The sequence below is a fragment of the Lissotriton helveticus genome, chromosome 11, assembly GCF_964261635.1.
Source record: "Lissotriton helveticus chromosome 11, aLisHel1.1, whole genome shotgun sequence".
Classification (NCBI taxonomy): Eukaryota; Metazoa; Chordata; class Amphibia; order Caudata; family Salamandridae; genus Lissotriton; species Lissotriton helveticus.
This window is the reverse complement of record NC_136072.1, coordinates 461,798,924-461,819,540: the sequence shown is the minus strand read 5'-3', so window position 1 is coordinate 461,819,540 and position 20,617 is coordinate 461,798,924. Positions and strand designations below refer to the sequence as shown.

At 46.4% G+C, this 20,617-nt stretch overlaps 1 protein-coding gene across 1 annotated transcript in view; it reads right to left on the bottom strand.

Moving 5' to 3' along the window:
• Positions 1-20,617, bottom strand: part of GIGYF2 (GRB10 interacting GYF protein 2) — a 1,757,193-nt gene that overhangs the window by 393,634 nt on the left and 1,342,942 nt on the right. Inside the window, exon 21 of the mRNA XM_078666006.1 lies at positions 4,510-4,668. Coding sequence (XP_078522132.1) covers positions 4,510-4,668 — 159 coding nt within the window. The remainder of the gene's footprint in view (positions 1-4,509; positions 4,669-20,617) is intronic.

Below are 20,617 nucleotides of genomic sequence, written 5' to 3'. Positions count from 1 at the left end.
GCTTGAGTCTCCTAGTGTCCAGTTCCACAGTCGTTTTAGTCCTACCTAGTCAGGATTGTCCGTACTTACCTTTTTCTTGAACTGTACTGTCCATAGACGTTACGCATCCCGCGTGTGAGTTCACACTCTGCACCCGCGTCCCGTGGGCCTCCTATTACTTACCTAAGGTTAGGATAGTGTAGTCCCAGCGGTCCTGCAGCCTCTGGACAGCTCCAATTCTTCCATTGACTCTCACATTCCATTTACTTAGTATATGGTTTGCCGTGCCCCTAGGGCACCATTGTAATTTTGTGCAACTTGTCGTATTTTTCTTAAGAGATTGTCATGTGCTTAGCCCTCTGACCTCATAAAGAGTTCAGAGGTGTTTGTTATTAATAAATATATTGTTTATTTTCATAACAACCTGTGTGGTGTCCTTTCATCTGGTATTCAAGGGGTTATATTGTGATAAAACAGCAGGCTTCACATGCCAAAAGAGTTTAGCCTAAGACTGCTTTGTCCATGCTACCATTAGGATAGCTGGTCTATAAGGATAGCTGGTCTATAAGGTTGACTTACAACCAATCACCATAAGGGTTGTTTGGACTGATACAAGGTGGTCACTGGAACTAGTGAACATCATATATCAGGCCAACTTCTCACACCATTTTCCAGGGGCTGACCTGTGGCCAGAGATGCCATTTGGGTTTGGGTTAGTTTTGGGGAAAGAACACAGGCCCTGGGAACCTGACTGACAGGGACCCAGGGCACATCAAGTCAAAAGGGCATCAGTAGTCTGGTAAAAAGTGGGGGGTTACAGCAACAAAAACCCAGCTTCTCACAGTTCCCTTACATGTTTAATATATTACTACTTTTGGATTGCTGTGGGCTGTACTGGTGTACCTGTCTTCCTTTTATGTTGAAACAATTATTTTCTTTCTATTGTCGCTGATATTTGTGTGTGTAATTTTGCTGGGTATTGATAGCCGTGTATCTTCCGTTTTTTTCTTGAAAATTGTAAAGGTTTAAAAAACAATACTTTGGAAAAAAAGATTATGAACGGTCCTCAACATTTGGGTATTGCACAACCTGACTTACAGCATGAGAAAATCCAATATAAAAAGCTTTTTTAAGTATTTACAAGTTAAAGATTTTTGTGATTTTGAGGATTGTGCAAAGCTACTGACTAGATCCAAAAGAAAATTGCTTTCGGGAAACTAAAAGCAATCTCAGTATGTTTTATGAGTTCGATTCACTTTATCTACACGTCTTAAATGGAGTAAAGTTTGCCCAGAGGACTTTCATGGTCTGATTGTGCAACACATGGCAGTTGAAATCCAGAAATGCAGGGCTGGAGACAGGAGGGAGGGGGAGGTTGTGAGTGGCTTTGAAGCTATTTGTGCCAGAGTAGAGAAAGAACTCAGAGCAAAACCAAGGAGGGGTCCTGCTCCCGCGTTTAGGTGGTTTGACCGTACCTGTTCGCAGGCACACTCGGCTTTGCTGAAAGCCCTTAAACAATCCCCCAGAGACAGGGCTTTGGTGGCACACTTGAGAAGAGATTATGCACTGGCGGTCAAATTACGAAAAAAAGCCATCAAAGACGAAGCATGGGACTCTTTGATGGACGCTACAACTCTCAAACAGAGCTCCAAATTTTGGGCCATAATAAATAACCCTTTATTTGCTCATACCACCAACCTGGATCTTGATGTTAATATCCCTGAAGCTGATTGGATTAATCACTTTTCTAATATTTATGGCTCAAATGATATAGCTGAGGTGTTTTCAATACCCTACTCCCTATCCGCTCCCACTAAGTTGCACTTCAGCAAATCAGAGGTGGAGCTGGCTATTGTAGGCTCGGCCTCGAATAAAGCTCCAGGCCCAGATGAGGTACCTCTGGACCTATATAAACTTAATCCTGAGTTGTGGGCTGAGATTTTAGCTAATGTTTTTAATTGTGTCCAGGAGGGGGGTTTGCCAAAAACCTGGGCTTGTTCAATTATAGTACCCATTTTTAAAAAGGGCCAAAGAAGTGACCCCAAGTGTTTTCGACCAATTTCGTTATTGGATTCTTCTATGAAGATTTTGGGCAAAGTATTGCTAGCTAGAATTAACACTTGGTCCATAGATAATAATATTTTAGCAGATGCCCAATACGGGTTCCGTGCGGGCAGAGGGACAGAGGACCAGTGTTTAAATCTTCATTTGCTAATTTCGAAATACACTACTGCTAAAAAGGGGTCAATCTATGTTGCATTTATGGATCTGTCCACGGCCTTTGATTTGGTCAATAGAGCCAGGTTGTGGACAATGTTGTTAACATTGGGTCTTGATCCTCCCCTTGTATATTTTTTGGCAGAAATGCATAAGGATTTAAAAGCTTCCATCAGAATGGACCAAGAGGGTAACTGTTCAGCTTGGTTCAAATCGAGTAGGGGCGTGCGGCAGGGATGCATTCTCGCTCCTATGCTGTTCACTCTTTATATAAATTCACTCGAGAAGACACTTTTATCTGCTACCTTGGACACTCCGCGTGCAGGGAATACTCGTATTCCGGTTCTCCTGTACGCGGATGACGCAGCTCTGATATCTCGGACCCCCATAGGTTTGCAAAGACTTTTAAATGCTTTTAATGATTTCATGTCTTCACTTGACTTAGTGATAAACAACTCTAAATCTCACGTCATGGCTTTTAGGGCTGCCAAAAATAATTCCAAACAGTTCTATTGCAATGGTGACGTAATCACTAATGTCAAAAATTTTACCTACTTGGGTGTAATTTTTGACACCAAGGGGAATTGGGCCTCCCAAGTTATAGCTAAAACTAAAGCGGTGAGGAGCTCAACCAACACTATTTTAAGTTTCTCTAGGAGACTGGGTGGGAAGCCAACTGGTGCTTTATTAAATTTGTACAGGGCGAAATCTGTGGCAATAGCCAGGTATGGTTCAGGTTTGTGGGGCTATGTAAATGGTGAGTCTGTTCAAAGGGAAGAAAACAAGTTCCTGCGCTCCATTTTAGGGCTTCCCCAATCTACAGCCACGTTCTCAGTCCACCAGGAACTTGGCCTTGGGTATATCTCTGACACCCTTCAAATGGCCCCCATCTTGTTATGGATAAGGACCTGGACCAATAATAAACTAGGCCTGAATCATAAAATACTGGTGGACTGTCTAAAACTGGATAATTGGAAAAATATTGCTTGGCTATCATATATTCACAAGTGTTCTTCGGACCTGGGTCGCCCTGATATTTTTTCAGTCCCTCAAGGTCTGAAGAAATCTGATTTAGATTGGGTTAAGCGTAATTTTACCAAACTGAAACATGTGGAGAGGGAGGAACGCCAATTGATTAAACTCACGGTCAGAGCCCACTACCTGACCATCACCAGCCTTTCTATACAACCGTACCTTTCCATTGTTAACATCCCTTTTCATAGGTGGCTTCTGGTTAAACTTCGGTTTAACCAGATTTATACGGTTCTTTGTGATAGCCAAGGCTGGTATAAGGAGGAGGACGCTCCTGTTTGTAATTGCGACAACTCTTCAAAGCAAGATAACATGCACTTTATGCTGTTTTGTCATTTTTTTAATGAGCCCAGACAGAAATACTTGGTCCCATTACTGAAGGATAAAGCCTTCCATCAGGCAAAACCTGCCCTCCTGTATCTTCAATTATTGGACTCTGTGTTGGCTATGTTTAGCGTGGCCAATTTTCTTGTTGCTGCTGTTAGGATCAGGAGGAGAAGACTTAATAATGTAACATAAGGGTTCTGCACGGAAGGTTAAAATGGAAAGTTTAATTTTTATACTGTGAATACATGAATTATTTATGATGTTTTTAATTGTTTTTAATATTGTGAATATGTAAATTTTATTGACCTATTGATTATGTCAACTTCTCAGAAATTTGTATTGCCCCTTTTTTGTGAATGTAGAATGCTTTTATGATTTTTAACTAAATCGAATAAAGTGGTTTTGACTTGACTTGACTACAGTGATACATCATCTGCGATTATTATAAATGAGAGAGCAAAGATCGTTAGGATGAGCACAAAGCTTCTGGGGAAGTGGAGAAAGAAAAACAGAGGCTGGAGGAAAACTACGAAGGGTGACGGGAGACAATCAGAAGGAGAGCTGAGAAACTAGGAGTTGGTGGATTTCGAGAAAAGAAAAAAACCTGGTCAGAGACAAGTTGTACGGTGAAGCAAAATAGGGAGGAGAGACAGGTGTTTTTTTTTTTTCGAACTAGGCAAAAAGTTGGGAGAGAGCCAGTAAGGAGGGAGCCTCGAGTCAGCGCCACATTAATACTGTTATGATATTCATGTACCTCACACATGGATTAGATTCAGAGCACCAGGCTTGAAAAGCTAAAAATGAGGCACTTGTCTCATTCTTCAGGACGACACAAAAAAAGCATCTTTCAGTCTCTACCTATGTTGACAGATAATCATAACCGCTGTTGTCCACAAGTAGCAACGCTGGTTCTGAAACATAGTAGAGGATCACACCAATATAACTCAGTCATACCCGTTGATGAAGCAGCTCTTCCTGTCGCCTCTGCTCTTCCTCCTCTTTCCTCCTCTTCTCCTCCAACTGTTTAAATGACTCCTCCCGTTGCAGCCGCTCTTCTTCCTGCTGGCGTGTTAGTGCAATTTCGAGTTCTCTCTGACGCCTCAGAGCTTCTTCCTACAGACGCAAAGGCGGTTAAACAACCAATCAGAGTATAGAAAAAAATACAAAACTTATAGCAACAAAGTCAGGAAAACCAGTGGCTTCTTAAAATGTAATGATTATTTCAGACCTTCTCCTTCTAACTCCTTATCATGTATGGAAAGAAAAACATTATGTGTAATAATAGTTTAGCAAACTCCGGCTGTTCTAGATGATCATGCTGTGCATTATTCTGCTACCTAAAGGTTGGACCCAGAACATGGCGCATGATGATATTTGTTGTAAGTCTACAGTGCTTTACACGATGTAATCTTTTTTATATTCTATTTGTCCTGAAGGCTTTGTGTCAGAAAAAATGTAAACATTTTAATTTGTGCGCTATTCTTCTTCTTCAGAGAGAAAGTTTTATGTATGTGTGCCTCTCGAATGGTTTCAACCCGCAAAACGTTTGTTACAGGATGCAATCATTTCATTTTTCAAAATCAAACTCCTATATTGACATGCTGTGCATTGAATGTAAAACATTATTCCACTTGGAGATATGGACATAAAATGCAAATTGTAGTAAACCAATGTTTCAAAAGGTCTGTGCTACAGCTGCTTCTTGCCGCTCAAAAAATTGTAAATGATGAACACATCAACTAACACCAGTTTCCAAAAGAGCAAAGTAAACAGTTATTTGGCTAGTCGACTGTGCTCTTAGCTTTACCTTTAATCTGTTTTCTGCTACAGAATTACATGACAGAAAGCTCTGAACAATGTATTGACATTGTATACTTTGACAGTGGCCTCTCTAACACCTGCGGAGAAAGTAACAACTAAGGTTGTTGTATTTCTTTATGGGTTTTGGCTCATCATTATTTAAATGTGTTCACATATTCTTTATATTTCCGAATTTTGCTGTAATAGTTTTCTTAAACATAGTTAAACTAGCAGATGTTTCATACTACCAGGATTTTTTCAAAGCAATTATTGTATTGTATTATATTGTAATTGCATTTATATAGCGCTTACTACCCCTGACGAGGCGTCAGAGTGCTTTTTCGGCAGGTAGCACGCTACTCCGGGACCCATAGAGGATTAGTGTTGAATTAGTATAGTGAAACATGCAAGTACATTTTAAGTGGTGGATAGGTTAGTCAGTTATTTGGATTTAGAATGATCGCAGAAGGATAGAGGAGGAAAACAAGGTTTGTATTTATATAGCGCTTGTTACCCCCTGATGGATTTGAAGCGCTTTACTGGCGAATAGCAGGGCACTCCGGAACTCAAAGGATTAATGTTGAAAATTAGTATAGTAAAATATGAAGTAATTTGAGTAGTGGATATCTTATTCAGTTATTTGGGTAGAGAAGGGTAGGTGGCGGGATAGTGAAGGGAAAGAGGTTGTATTTATATAGCGCTTGCTAACCCTGATGGGGTTTTGAAGCACAAGTAGCACGCTACTCTGGAGCCCATCAGGATTAGTGTTGAATTAGTATGGTGAAACATGAAAGTAATTTTAGTGGTGGATATGTTAGTCAGTTATTTGGATTGAGAAGGGTTGGGGAGGGGTAGAAAAGAGGGAAGAGTTTAGAAAGGTTTGTTTTGGGGATTGGTATAGTAAAGGAGGTGTAAGATGATGCAAGGAGGGGTAGAGTAGGAGAGAGTCTAGAACGAGTTATTTTGGAGATCATAGTAGTGGTATGGGGTTTGGGGTTAAAATAGAGTGGATGTATCGGATATATTGAGCGAAGTATAGGCTGAGAAATAGGGAAGTGCATTGGAAATGCTAAATTAGAAGAAAAATATAAATATATAGATCTTAAGTACATTAAAAGTATATAGATGCCTAATGGAGGTATGTATTTTGGGCAGCATTTCTGGCCCTGGCCAGTCTCGAACAGGCTCAAACTGGCAACTGCCCTTGTCCTCTCCGCCCTTAACAGGCTAAAACAGGCAACTGCCCTTGTCCTCTCCACCCTTAGCCCCAACGCCCGGGCTGAGACGCCCTAAGCCTGGCCTTTTATAGCCCTAGTAATCAGGTGACCCCGTCAGCCAATGGGAACCCTAGCCCTAACACTATCCAATCACAACACTAGCCCTAAAAATCTAGAACCAATAGGAGACCAGGACCTTACAGCCAATCTTAGCCCTAGCCCAAGCACCCAATCAGTTAAAAACCCTAATCTCTACGTACAATAGAGGCCCTAGCCCTACTAGTAGTCCCACCCCAAGTCCAAGCAACCAATAGCACAGTAATCCTTGTCCCTACTTCCAATAGAAAGCCTTACCCTACTCTTAGTCCCACAACCAGTCCAGCAACCAATCACACCAGAAGCCCTAATCGCTACTTCCTATTCAAAGTCTAACCCTAGCCCGAGGCCCACCCTAGTCCCAACAACCAATAACATAGGAAACCGTAGTCCCTACTTCCAATAGAAATCCTAACCCTAGCCCTAGTCCCAACCCTACATTGATTGAATCACAGACCCAGAAACCAATAAGAACACTCAAATACCCAACCAATGAGGACACTAACCCTAATCCAATAAAAACATCAGATACAACCACCAATCAGTGTACACATGTACCTAACAATATCAGACCATATAAGGTCCCAGCGACCTCAGAGAAGGTTTGCTGGCCAGGGAGTTGGAAGCTGCTTTTCATGTTCAGAATCTCATAGGAGACAGACAGGCTCAATACACACTTTGGACTTCTGCAGGTAAAGGCCTCACTAACCAGAAATCTAACAATACTGTTTGAATAAAACGTTACTCCCTCTACTGGCCAAAAAACGAAGTGCACAGTCCCTAGTAAACACAGTTTAAACAGCTCACAGAAGCACCCTCTGATGTAGAATATCCATGTTGCTGGGGGGGGGGGTGGGGGGGGGGTGGTTTCACTGGATTGTGAGCACAAAATGGTGGCACTGTTTTAGCATACAGGCACAGAGCAAAGGAGAATTTTGGAGGGAAAACTGAAAGTCATCAGCAATGAGAGGGGAAAACTACAGAGTTCGGACTGCAAATCCCACAATTCAACACGTTAAATGGAAGCAATCATGGGCAGGAAAAAACACAAGTTTAAAACACAAAACAGGCGATAAAATATCCAATCACAGGCAGGTTAAAACTACAATTTTTAAACTGTAACAACCACAGGCAAAGACAGAAGTCACAGAAAGTGAAAATCGTTTTTTTACATACAGTACACCCCTCCTTGTAAAGGTGCTCGCGAAAGAAAATCTCTCCCATTTCAGCAATGTTCTACAGAATCTGGTGTCTTTTCCACTTCTTGGAGGACTTGGAGAGAGGAGCATAATTCAGTCTACTGAAGTATGCCCTCACTGAGGAATATGATATGCATAGTTGACACTGGTACCTGTGGTTGAGTCCCCTCTGACTGCTCAGTGAGTCTGCATGGGCATTTAGTTTCTTTGGCAGGCAAGCGGACACCTGGCCTGTACAGCATAGAGCCATATTTCTCAGACAACTACGAGAGTGGACAAGACTTTGCCATTGCATTTTATTTAGGTAAAACCCTGCTATGCTACCATCTGTGAATATTTGTACCACCACACTCCTGACCTGTGCTTGTGAGGCCTTTTACAGCTAGTTGAAGGGTGTTTATTTCCAGCACATGTAGATGCTATTCAGAGTATGACCAAAAACCTTATGTTTAGTGTTCCCAAGTGAGCTTGTCTCACTCCCCAACCTGTTTGTGAACAGTCGTCTATTATAATGGTCACATTTTGTGACTGGTTCTGCAAAGTGTCTGCACAGAATGACCTTCTGTTCATTCCACCACTGCTTAGTTAGCATTATCACCTTGAAGGATACAATATGAATGTCATCATCCCTACATGCCAAGAACAGATGCATACTGGTAAGTAGCATTTTCCGTTCGAGGCATGTGAGCTGCTGAATTCATATCTTAGCATAGACTGTATAGCAGTTTCTCCTCTAGCGGTGGTTACCTGTACCAGCTGCAGTGGTTTGAAAAAGAGTTTTAAGGACAGCCTGGCATACAGCAGCTTGTTGCTTAGTTTGCACGTCAACACAGTAGTGTTTAGTTAAAGTGTGTATGGTAGACCATGGAGCTGCCCTACATATGTCTTCTAAGGGAATATTTCCTAGGAAAGCCATGGATGCCCCCATTTTGCGCGTCGAATGTGCTCTTGGGGGAACTGTTAAAGTGCGCTTTGCTTTTTGATAGCATATTTGAATGCATTTAACGATCCATCTGGCTATTCCTGTTGTGGTGAAAAGGCAACAAATAGTTGCTTTGTCTTTCTGAATGATTTTGTTCTGTCAACATAATATAGCAGAGCTCTTTTAACGTCTAGTGTGTGTAGAGCTCTTTCAGCTACTGATTGCGGGGTTGGAAAGAAAACTGGCATTTCTATGGACTGATTGATGTGAAAAGTGGAGATAACTTTTGGCATATATTTAGGGTTTGTACGGAGTACTACCTTATTGTGGTGTATTTGCATGAAAGGTTCCTGAATGGTTAGTGCCTGTAACTCACTTACTCGCTTAAGGGAGGTAATGCCAATTAAAAAAGCCACCTTCCATGTTAAGAATTGTAGTTCACATGAATGAAGTGGTTCGAAGGGAGGTCCCATGAGTCTGGTAAGTACTATGTTTAGGTTCCAGACTGGAGAAGGTGGATACTTTGGAGGGATACTTCTTTTAAGTCCTTCCATAAAAGCTTTGATAGGTGGTATTCTAAACAGGGAGACATGTTGTCTGTTTTGAAGATATGCTGCTATGGCAGCAAGGTGTAGCCTTATTGATGAGTATGCTAGGTTACATCTTTGAAGATGTAGCAGGTAAAAAATTAAGTTTTGGATGGAGGCATCCAATGGATTGATTTGATTATTATTACAATAGATTACAAATCTTTTCCATTTAGCTGCGTAGCATGCTCTGGTAGTGGGACGCCTTGCTTCTTTGATAATGTTCATGCTGTTGGGAGGCAAGTTAAGATATCCGAACTCTAAGACCTCAGGAACCAGATTGCTAGGTTCATCTGATTGGGATCTGTATGCCTGATTTCTCCATGGTTGTGTGTTAGCAATTGTGGCGAAAGGCGCAGCCTTTGGTGGGGGACTACAGAGAGTTCTAGGAGTGTTGTGTACCATGGCTGTCTTGCCCATGTGGGAGCAACCAGGATCATTGTGAGTGACTGTTGCCTTAGCTTGCGTGCCACTAATGGAATCAGTGGGGTTGGTGGAAAAGCGTACGCAAATCTGCCTGACCAGTTCATCCATATCGCATTGCCTTGTGACAACGGGTGTGAAACCTGGCGGCAAAGGACGGGCATTTTGAGTTTTCGTTTGTGGCAAACAGATCTATTTCTGGATGTCCCCACTTTTGGAAGAACGGTTGAAGAACTTGATGGTGAATCGCCCATTCGTGTACTTGTTGACTGTGTCGGCTCAGTAGATCTGCTATCTGATTGTCTATCCCTGGGAGATGTTCTGCCAGGAGATATATGTTTTGTGGAATCGCCCACTTCCATATGCGGCGTTGTGCTAGGTGAGACAGCTGCAGAGAGTGTGTCCCTCCCTGTTTTTGGATGTAGTACATGGCTGTCATGTTGTCCGTCCGGATTAACACAGCCTTGTTGTACAAGTATTTCTGAAAGGCTTTCAACGCTAGAAATACTGCTAGTAACTCTTAGTAGTTTATATGTAGTGTCATCTGTTTGACTGTCCAGAGACCTTGGACTGTGTATTGAAGGAGATGGGCTCCCCAACCTGTCAGTGATGCGTCCGCTGTTAATACTACTTGTGGAAATGGCTCTTGGAAAGGTTTTGTGGGTTCCACCACTACAGAGAGTTGTAAGTGCGACTGTCTACCAACACTAGGTCTTTTAATTGTCCTTGAGCCTGGTTCCACTGCCGTGCTAGGCATTCTTGTAAGGGACGCATGCGAAGGCGAGAATGAGGGACGATGAAAATGCAGTAGGCCATCATGCCTATAAGCTGCATGAACACTCGAGCTGGTAGAGTGCTATATTTGAAATTTTAGAATGAGAGATTGTATGTTGGCTATCCTGGCTGGATTTGGATATGCCTTCCCCACTGAGGTATTTACTGTTGCTCCCAGATATTGTTGTATGTGGGAGGGTTGCAGATGTGATTTTGGGTAATTTAGGGAAAACCCTAGACTGAGCAGTAGCTGGATGGTCTGTGAGGTATGGCTGGCACACTGAGCGTATGAGTTGGCTTTTATGAGTTGGCTTTTATGAGCCAATCGTCAAGGTAGGGGAACACATGGATGGGTTGCCTCCTGAGGTGTGCTGCTACTACTGCTAGGCATTTTGTAAAAACCCTTGGTGCTGTAGTTACCCCAAAGGGGAAAACTTTGAATTTATAGTGGTGACCTTCGATTGTGAACCTGAGGTATCTCCTGTGAGCTGGATGTATAGGGATGTGAAAGAATGCATCTTTGAGGTCTAATGTAGCAAGGAAGTCGCCTTGCTGGAGCAGTGGGAGCACTTGTTGTAAAGTGATCATATGGAAATGCTCTGATAGTATGTATTGGTTCAGAGGTCTTAAGTCCAATATTGGTCTGAGGGATCTGTCTTTTTTGGGGATGAGGAAGTATAGAGAATATAATCCTGTCCCTTGATGTTGAAATGGGACTGGCTCTATGGCACCTTTTTGTAGCATGGAGAGCACCTCTTGTTGTAACAGCGTGATGTGTTCTTTGGACATTGGACGGTGTTTGGGCGGTATGTTGGGTGGAGTAGAAATGAGTTCCAGGCAGTAACCATACTGGATAATTTGTCTCACCCACCTGTCTGTAGTGATGGCGTTCCAGACTGGTAGGAATTGTGTCATTCGCCCTCCAACTGGTGTTAAATGGTCTGGGGGGAGTGTGAACAAGTCACTGTTTGGTGGTGGTGGAAGCTCTGGTGTTGTTACCACCACGTCCTCTGCCTTTGTTATTGTTCCCTCTATAACCCCCTCTATTGGAGCCTCTATTAAAGGTGCTTTGTGTAGTACTTTTAAATGAGGAAGACGCCTGGGATGTGTTGCCTCTGCCTGAGCCTCGAACAGAGGAGCGACGAAAGGAGCTTAGAGACTGTTGAAATTGAAGTGCACCCATGGACTTAGCGGTGTCCGTATCATTTTTCATCTATTCTAAGATGGTATCCACTGCAGGGCCAAACAAGAAATCCTGGTTAATGGGTTGATTGAGTATGGTTGACTGCACTTCATTCTTAAATCCAGAAATGCAGAGCCAGGCATGCCGGCATAGTAACTAGTGTTGACAGACCTAGCGGATGTATCCGCTACATCAAGGGCGCATTTTATGGATGCATTGGTGATGAATTTCCCTTCCTGTATTAGTGCATTTGCTTTTGCTTTATAGGGTTCTGGTAGGTGTTGTAATAACCCTTCCAGATCATCATAGTGTGCTCTGTCATAGCGTGCTAGGAGAGCTTGTGTATTGGCAATTCTCCATGTATTAGCCACTTGAGAAGCTACTCTTTTGCCTGAGGCTTCTAAAATCTTTGACTCCTTGTCTGGAGGGGGGCATCACCTGTTTGCGAATTCGCTCTTTTCCTAGCGTTAACAACTAGAGAGTCTAGTGGTAGCGGAGCCTTGATATAAGACGGGTCTGTAGGGGCTGATTTATATTTCTTTTCAATTCTTGGATAGAGAACACGCGCTCTAGCTGAGTCTTTAAAGATGTTGGATGCATGCTTTAGTACTCCCTTTAACATAGGTAGTATACGTACAATCTTCTCGGATGTTGGGAAGGTGTTAAATAGGAAATCCTCCTCTATAGGGTCAGTGTGCATGTCTACACCATGATACTGAGCTGCTCTGTCTACTAGCTGGTTAAAAGCGACAGTGTCGTCAGTGGGAGATGGCTTTGTGGGGTATGTGGAGGGATTGGGTATGGGTTGTGTATCATATGGGTCATCAGGGTCGTTTTGATCGTCCCATGTGGTATCTTGGTTTCCTTGATCGTCTGGGTCCATAAAATCCTGTTGAGGATCTTCATTCAAGCAAGCCGGGCCGAAGAAGGCTGTGATGCCAGAAACCGGTCCCCGGAAGCTTGTTTCCTTCCCAGTATAAGAATTGGCTTGGTAGTTTGGTTTGCCCTGTTCCCAACATGCACTGGGACAGGAACAGACTAATTTGCATATAGCCAGGTTCTGAGCTGGGATGGTGCAGTGAGCTAAAAAACGGTGATGGATTAAAACCATGATCTCTTGACTTGGTAAGAGTATTCTGCATCATTCAGAAGCTCTGTCCATCACCACCCCCCTTTTCCAAAATCGAGGATCTTCATCCGTGTCTTCTCCCTCATCATAATGTGGAGGTGTAGGAGAATATGGAACATAAGGCATGTTGGGAGTGAAAGGAGGAGGTGTAAAAGGTCTTGAAGGGGATGTCCCAAAGTCTTTTTTTCTTAGGAGGAACAGGAGAAGGAGCTTCAGTGTCCAGTCTTCTCTTCAATGGCGGAGAAAAACAATCTGAAGATGGAGAAGATGCCCATGCGCACTGTAGTCCAGGGGAGGAGTCACCTATCTCGTGATACTTCGAAGACTCTTCCAAGACAACAAGGTGCAAACATCCAGACCCAACACTAGGCGGCGATCTATGCTAAGACATGAATTCAGCAGCCCACAAGCCTCTTACCAGTATGTATCTGTTCTTGGCATGTAGAGCTGCAGATTCTCACACTTAGCATTAGATCGCCATCTGCTTGCACATTGTTGTTGTCTTGGAAGAAGTCTTTGTAGTCACGAGATAGGGGACTCCTCCCTTAGACGATAGTGCGCATGCGCATCGACTCCATCCTTAGATTGTTTTTTACCATGATTGGAAATGATGGAGTTAGTAGTACCAGAAAAGATGTCCATGTGTGTATATCTAAATAAGATGGAACTGGAACAGATACAGGTACCGGGGAGGTGGGCGGGCGTGTGAGAATCTGCAGCTCTACATGCCAAGAACAGATGCATACTGGTAAGTAGCATTTTTCATTCGAGGCATATGAGCTGCAGATCTCACACTTACCATAGACTGTACAGCAGTATCTCCCCTAGCGGTGGTTGTGAGAAGTTGGCCTGATATATGATGCTCACTAGTTCTAGTGATCACCTTGTATCAGTCCAAACAACCCTTATGGTGATTGGTTGTAAGTCAACCTTATAGATCAGCTATCCTAATGGTAGCATGGACAAAGCAGTCTTAGGATAAACTCTTTTGGCATGTGAAGCCAGCTGTTTTACCACAATATAACCCCTTGAATACCAGATGAAAGGACACCACACAGGTTGTTATGAAAATAAACAATATCTTTATTAATAACAAACACCTCTGAACTCTTTATGAGATCAGAGGGCTAAGCACATGACAATCTCTTAGGAAAAATACGATAAGTTGCACAAAATTACAATGGTGCCCTAGGGGCACGGCAAACCATATACTAAGTAAATGGAATGTGAGAGTCGATAGAAGAAATGGAGCTGTCCAGAGGCTGCAGAACCGCTGGGACTACGCTATCCTAACCTTAGGTAAGTAATAGGAGGCCCACGGGACGCGGGTGCAGAGTGTGAACTCACACGCGGGATGCGTAACGTCTATGGACAGTACAGTTCAAGAAAAAGGTAAGTACGGACAATCCTGACTAGTTAGGACTAAAACGACTGTGGAACTGGACACTAGGAGAGTCAAGCTACCCTTGAGCACCCAAATGCTCTCGTTACCTCACCCAAGGGCTGCGGGGGCATAGGTGCGAAGCCGTGTCGGGTTTCTGCGTTGAAATCAATGGAGCCTGAAAGAAAAGATGCTGCAGGCGACCAGGAGGAAGATGTCCGGTGGGATCCAAGGGTGGATCCGGAAAGCTGAAGACCTGAAAGCAGAGGGGACAATGTTCAAAGTCACTAGCCAGTGACTGGAGTGGAACCAGGAAGGAACCAGATGTCGTCGTCGCGATCAGGTGAAGAGTGGACGCTTGACTCTGCAGCCACGTGGACCAGGTGGTGTCTTCGACGACCAGGATGGAGGCACGAGCTGTCCCACGCAGGCTCTCGCTGTCGGCGGTGTCTGTTCCGGAATCGGCGTCAACAGGCCTTGGCAAAGGCAACCCACGCGGTGAGTGGAAAAAGCGTCTGGTGCGGACTAGCAGAGTCCGGGGTGCTCCTCTTTTGGAAGGGAGCAAGGGCCAGTCTGGAGCAACCAGACCAGCAGTGTAAGTTTCAAAGGTCGTCGTCTAGGAGGTCACTAGCCAGCCGGCAACTGACCAGACAACGCGTCGAGCAGCAAACAAGCAGAAGGGCCCCACGCAGATCTCGTGGAAGCTGGAGGGCTGATCTTCGGTGCAGGGGCTGCTCGGGGCTGGGGCTTCTCAATCTCCAAAGCACTTGGTCGAGTTTACCTCGGGAGTCGTGCTGGAAGCGAAGTGCAGTTTCTTTCAAGATGGCCGGTCCCACATGTCTCGTCGCACCCACGGATCTCAGCTGTGCTGCAGATGTGAGTTGAGGTCGGAGAGGTCTGGGAATCCGGGTCTCGTCGGGCTCTGAAGTCTGGATCCTTGAGGGAAGACGACAAAGTGAAGTCGCTGGATGCTTGATGGTGCCTGCAGTTGCAGGGTGGACACTCCTTGCCCACAAGGGAGATTTCTTCAGTCTTCTGTGGAGCAGAACGTCGAAGTCCAGAGTTTCTTCTTGTAAAGTTTCAATTCAGGATAATCTAATGTGGAATGGGACCAGCTCCTACCTTTATCCTGCTAAAGGGGGCTGTACTACGACTAGGTCCCTCCTATGGGTGAGACCAGGAAGGGGGATGGTTACACCCCCTATCCTTTGTTCAGTTTCGCGCCAGAGCTGGGGCTGGAGTGCCCCAGCAACTGGTTTGAACCGGTGTATGCACAGGGACACCTTGTGTGCCCCAGGCATGTCTCATTCCTTTCAGGCCTCCCTACCTCAAAACACAAAATCCTGTCTGGGGTGGTGCTAGCACCTCCCAAGGCAGGAAACCCTTTGTCCAGGCCTCCCTCGCTGGAAGGACTCCCAGCAGCAGGAGGTCAGACTTGTGTCTGTGGTGGCAGCATCCATTTTGTGATGCTGAGGCTCTGCTTAACTTTAACCAGTTACATACATGTCGTGTCCCTCTAAAAGGGTGGAATGCTACCCCCGTCGCCAGAACTGGCGAGGGGGTAGTATTCCAATTCGTATGACACCTTACTCGACATGTTTTGATAATGCTATACCAAAGTTAGCAATAACCGCGAGGATTATAATGCACTTAAGAGTATATGGTATAGCGTTATCTTGGAAACAGCTAAAGGACTTGGTTCCGAAAGCTGTAGACAGGCTCAGCTCATGCTAGAGAACCATCTCACATAATTCCAAGCACTCTGCCTTCAGGATTGATAAGGCCTGCCACATGAGTGACTGATAGGAGTATATGTGTCCATTTTAGGGTTAGATATAGGTATACTATTTCTACAGCAAAGGGTGATTACACCACCTTGCCCCAGCTGTCTTACCAGCCAGTTGTGTCTGTTTAGATGGCCAGCCAGGGGTGGCATAATACATGCTTCAGCCCCTGGTAGGCCTTGGGTTCACCAATGCCCTGGGTACCTAAGGTACACTGTACAGGGGCTGATAAGGTGTCCCAATACCAATTGGTAAATGCACCTAAAGTACATGGATGTCAATTTAGAGAGAGAACAGCTAGGCTGTGGGTCTGATTAGCAGGCCCACAGCCAGGGAAAGTCGTAAACCAGTGAAGCAAAAAGCAAAAATCTGGGGTGACCATAGGATTGCAGACCCTACTCTCCTACAATTAGCACCTGTCCTCAGCGGGAACATTTCATTATGTCACTGTAGGCAATTAATCAGCATCTTCCTATTCAATAATAAACATTTCCTCATGTAAAGCAACCATTTCATTCAAGGAAATCAAACGCTGCATTGCTCAGCAATAAACATTGCATGGATCAGGGATAAACATTTCATTACATAGGAATAACCATCTCATTAGCATGGGGAAAACATTTCATTTAGCAGTGATGGCCCACTCATCAGGCAGGAATAAACAGGTATCAAAACATTTCTTCAGATCCCAATATTTCTTCAGGAATCAAGCATTTCATCAGGTATAAACATTGTCTCCGCCTGTCAGGAGCTATTCCCCAACCAGGGGGCCTCAACCCAGTCCCAGTACTTATAGGGCCAACGGGGGCCAAGCAACAGTCTTCCCCGGGGGAGGGCGGGACACGAGGCACCCCTTACTGCTCCTAGGGGCCCGCTTGTCCACAGAGTCTTCCGCCCTCCTCCCGGGGGGGGGTGATTACCATGTAATCTTCGGCTCCTCCTGAGCCCTTGCGGAGATCTCCGGGCGGGGGTGTGGCACCCGGGGGTGCGCGCTCACTACTGTGCCCTCCGGTGAGGTCGGCCTCTTGGGGGGTGGCTAGTGGGGGCTCAGGCTCGCCATGAGCCTCCGTGCGGGCTTCTCCTCAGGTCCCGGGGCCTCCGAGCTCTTCCCGGGCCAATCAGCAGACCAATTGGTGTGCGGCGGGGGCGGAGCTTGTGACGCGCCCCCGTCACGTGACGAGAGTTCCTCGCTTCTGAGGCCTAGCGCGGCCTATTTGGGATTCTGGCGGCCATCTCCTCACTCCGGGGACCGCCGCAACGTTACGCCCAGCGGGGGCCTCCTTCACTCAAACGCCAGGCTGCGGCGGCACGGACCATGACAGGCAGCCCCCATGCGGCGCTCGGCAGCGTTCACAGTCCCCGGGGCGCGTGACACAGAACGGCCGCGCTTTTGAGGGGGAAGCGCGGCAGGGGCACGCAGATCACCGCTGACCGGGGCAGCAGCGGTGAGTTGCACAGAGTTCTTCTCAGGTAGCGCGTCACAGGGGTACACAGCGCGCTTGAAAGCCAATTGGCGCTTGACAGGGTTATAGCGCTTCGGGGACAGTCTTGGCAATTGCGCTTTGGAGCAGTCCTAGTCCCCGGAATCACAGCACTCTCAGGGGGGAATGCAGAGCTTGGTAGAGATAGCGCTGGGGGCAGGTTCCTCAATAGCGCTTCATGTGCCTAGCGCTTCAGGGCACAGTAGGGGAGCGCTGGGCAGGTAGGGCAGGTCAGTGTTCCAGCGCTAAGGGAGAGCACTTCCCAAACAGGTAGACAAGGCAGGACAGGCCACACTGGGCAGCTTGGGGCGGGACACAGTCCAGGCAGGGCAGATGACAGGCGCTGGTTACCTGGTTGATCCCCAGTAGTCCTGGTTAGTACAGGTAGATAAGTTCTTTTGGCCCTAGATGGGTCCTGCGCCCTTGGTAGGTAGTTACTTGAAGAGCGGGGGGTGTTGAGTTGAAGGCTTGGCAAGTTTCCTCAGCAGGTCACTTCAGGTGGTCCCTGGGTTCCCCTCCCGCCGGGCCAGATCAGTGGGCTAGTACAGTGTTCCTCACACAGCTTGGTGGGCAGCGCCTAAACCCTGTCACCCCCAGTGGTATAGGTTTCTTACTAGGCCTTACCGCCTAAGTCTCCTGCGTAGGGTCCCCCAGGTCGGTGATGCCCCAACTGACTGGAAAGTTTCCCTCCCTCTAGGGTGTTCTCGTCACTAAGGCGGAAAAACCGGGAGAGACCGTCAGCATTGGCGTGGTCAACTCTGGGCCGATGTTCCACCCTAAAGTCCATCCCCTGTAGGGAAATGGACCACCTTAGCAACTTGGGATTTTCGCCTCATCTGCATGAGCCAGCGAAGGGGTCGGTGGTCGGTTTGAATCAGGAAGTGAGAGCCAAAAAGGTATGGCCTCAACTTCTTCAAGGCCCAGACCACAGCGAAGGCTTCTCGCTCGATGGTACTCCATCGCTGTTCCAGAGGGAGGAGTCTTCTAGAGATGAAGGCCACAGGTTGGTCTTGGCCGTCGTTGCGATAGCACAGCGCCTACGCCGTGCTCAGAGGCGTCCGTCTGCACGACAAATTCTTTCTTGAAGTCAGGAGTGGCAAGCACCGGAGCGGTGCACATTGCGCGCTTCAGTGTTTCGAATGCCTCTTGGCAAGCAGCCGTCCAGATCACCTTGCGTGGCTGCTTCTTGGACGTTAACTCAGTCAATGGGGCTACGATGGTACCATACCCCATGACAAACCTGCAGTAGTATCCAGTGAGGCCGAGGAAAGCTCGGACCTAAGTTTGGGTTTTGGGGGGCTCCCAGGCCATGATGGTCTCAATTTTGGCCTGGAGGGGTTGCACCTTACCCCCGCCCACCAGGTGCCCCAGGTAAACGACAGATCCCTGTCCAATCTGGCACTTGCTAGCCTTGATGGTGAGCCCAGCGCGTTGCAGAGCCTGCAGCACTTCCTGGAGATGCTGTGGATGGTCCTCCCAGGTGCTACTGAAGACAGCTATGTCATCGAGGTACGCCGCTGAGAAGGACTCCAGGCCAGATAGCACCTGGTTCACCAACCGCTGGAAAGTGGCCGGAGCATTCTTGAGCCCAAAGGGCATCACTCTGAATTGAAAGTAGCCCTCGGGGTGGAGAATGCTGTTTTCTCCTTTGCTCCATCGGCCATGGCAATCTGCCAGTACCCTGATGTCAAGTCGATGGTGCTGAGGTACTTGGCTGCTCCCTGCCGGTCAATCAGCTCAGCCGTCCGTGGGATCGGGTGAGCGTTCAATCCCTGATAGTCCACACAGAACCGAAGTACTGGTGTGGTGCCCGGTGGGGCCGCTTTCGGCTCCAACACAACCGGACTAGCCCATGGGCGTCTGAAAGGTTAAATCACCCCCCAGCTCCAGCATTTTGGCCACCTCACCCTGGATGCTGCTGTTCTTCACTATCTCGGACAGCCGGTAAGACTTGGTTTTTACAGGCGGACTGTCCCCTGTGTCCACATCAAAGGTAAACAGGTGTGTAATTCCAGGCGTGAGGGAGAATAACAAGGCGTTCTGCTCCAACACCTGGCGGCAGTCCCTCCATTGCTCTGGGGTCAAGGATGGGGAGAGGACCACTCCCTCCACTGAACCATCCTTCTCCTGGGCCGCCAGAAGGTCAGGAAGGAGTAGTTTCTGTCCTGTAACTCCAGTTCTGTAGTAGGGTTATCTCTGTTATAGTCATAATCTAGTGAATAGCCCCGCCCATGTGGGTGGACCCCAGAGCAATCAAAAATAATCCCTTAAGTTGTCAAAACATGCAGAACTGCACAGACACTTAAGAGAGAATTTAAAGACAGATAATGCAGCCTAAATCCACAGGCTACACTGTCCAGTACTTCAACTAGAAATTCCACCAATCAACCTCAAACAGCACAGCCTGCCCAGGTTTCTCCAAGAGAAAAACCTTGCCTTTAACAGCAAAACCCTCTGGAATGATAGAGAGGAAGGAGTGGACAGACAAGCCCCATAGGCTGCCATTATGTGGCTCAGAACAGGATACTGTGCCTGTAAGAGAACTTTCCAGAAGTCTCACAGTATCCCAGAATGCACTGCAGGTCCCTTTTACTTTCAGTTATTTTTGAAGACGTAACACGCCAGACCTGTAGCATTTCTTACATAAATATCTCTCTCCACCGGGGAGGAGGGCGGGCGCTTATGACTATAACAGAGATACCCCTACTACAGAACTGGAGTTACAGGACAGAAACTACTCCTTCTGTAGTAGGGGATCTCTGTGTATAGTCATAATCTAGTGAATAGAATGGCAAGCCCATCCCCACACCAAAGCGGCGTTGGAGAAAAAAGAAATAACACCACTACTGTGCGAACAGATTTCGCAGCGAAGCCTGCCCAACCTGAGAATCTGCCTTGGCATCAGTGTCCAGACAGTAATGCTTAGCAAAGGTATGGACCGACTTCCAAGTGGCCGCCTTGCAGATTTCTGCAATTGGAACATTACTCAGCAAAGCAGTCGTGGCAGCTTTGCCCCTGGTGGAATGAGCCTTAGGTTTACCCCCTAAGGTCTTATTAGCCTTTTGGTAACACAATTGTATACAGGA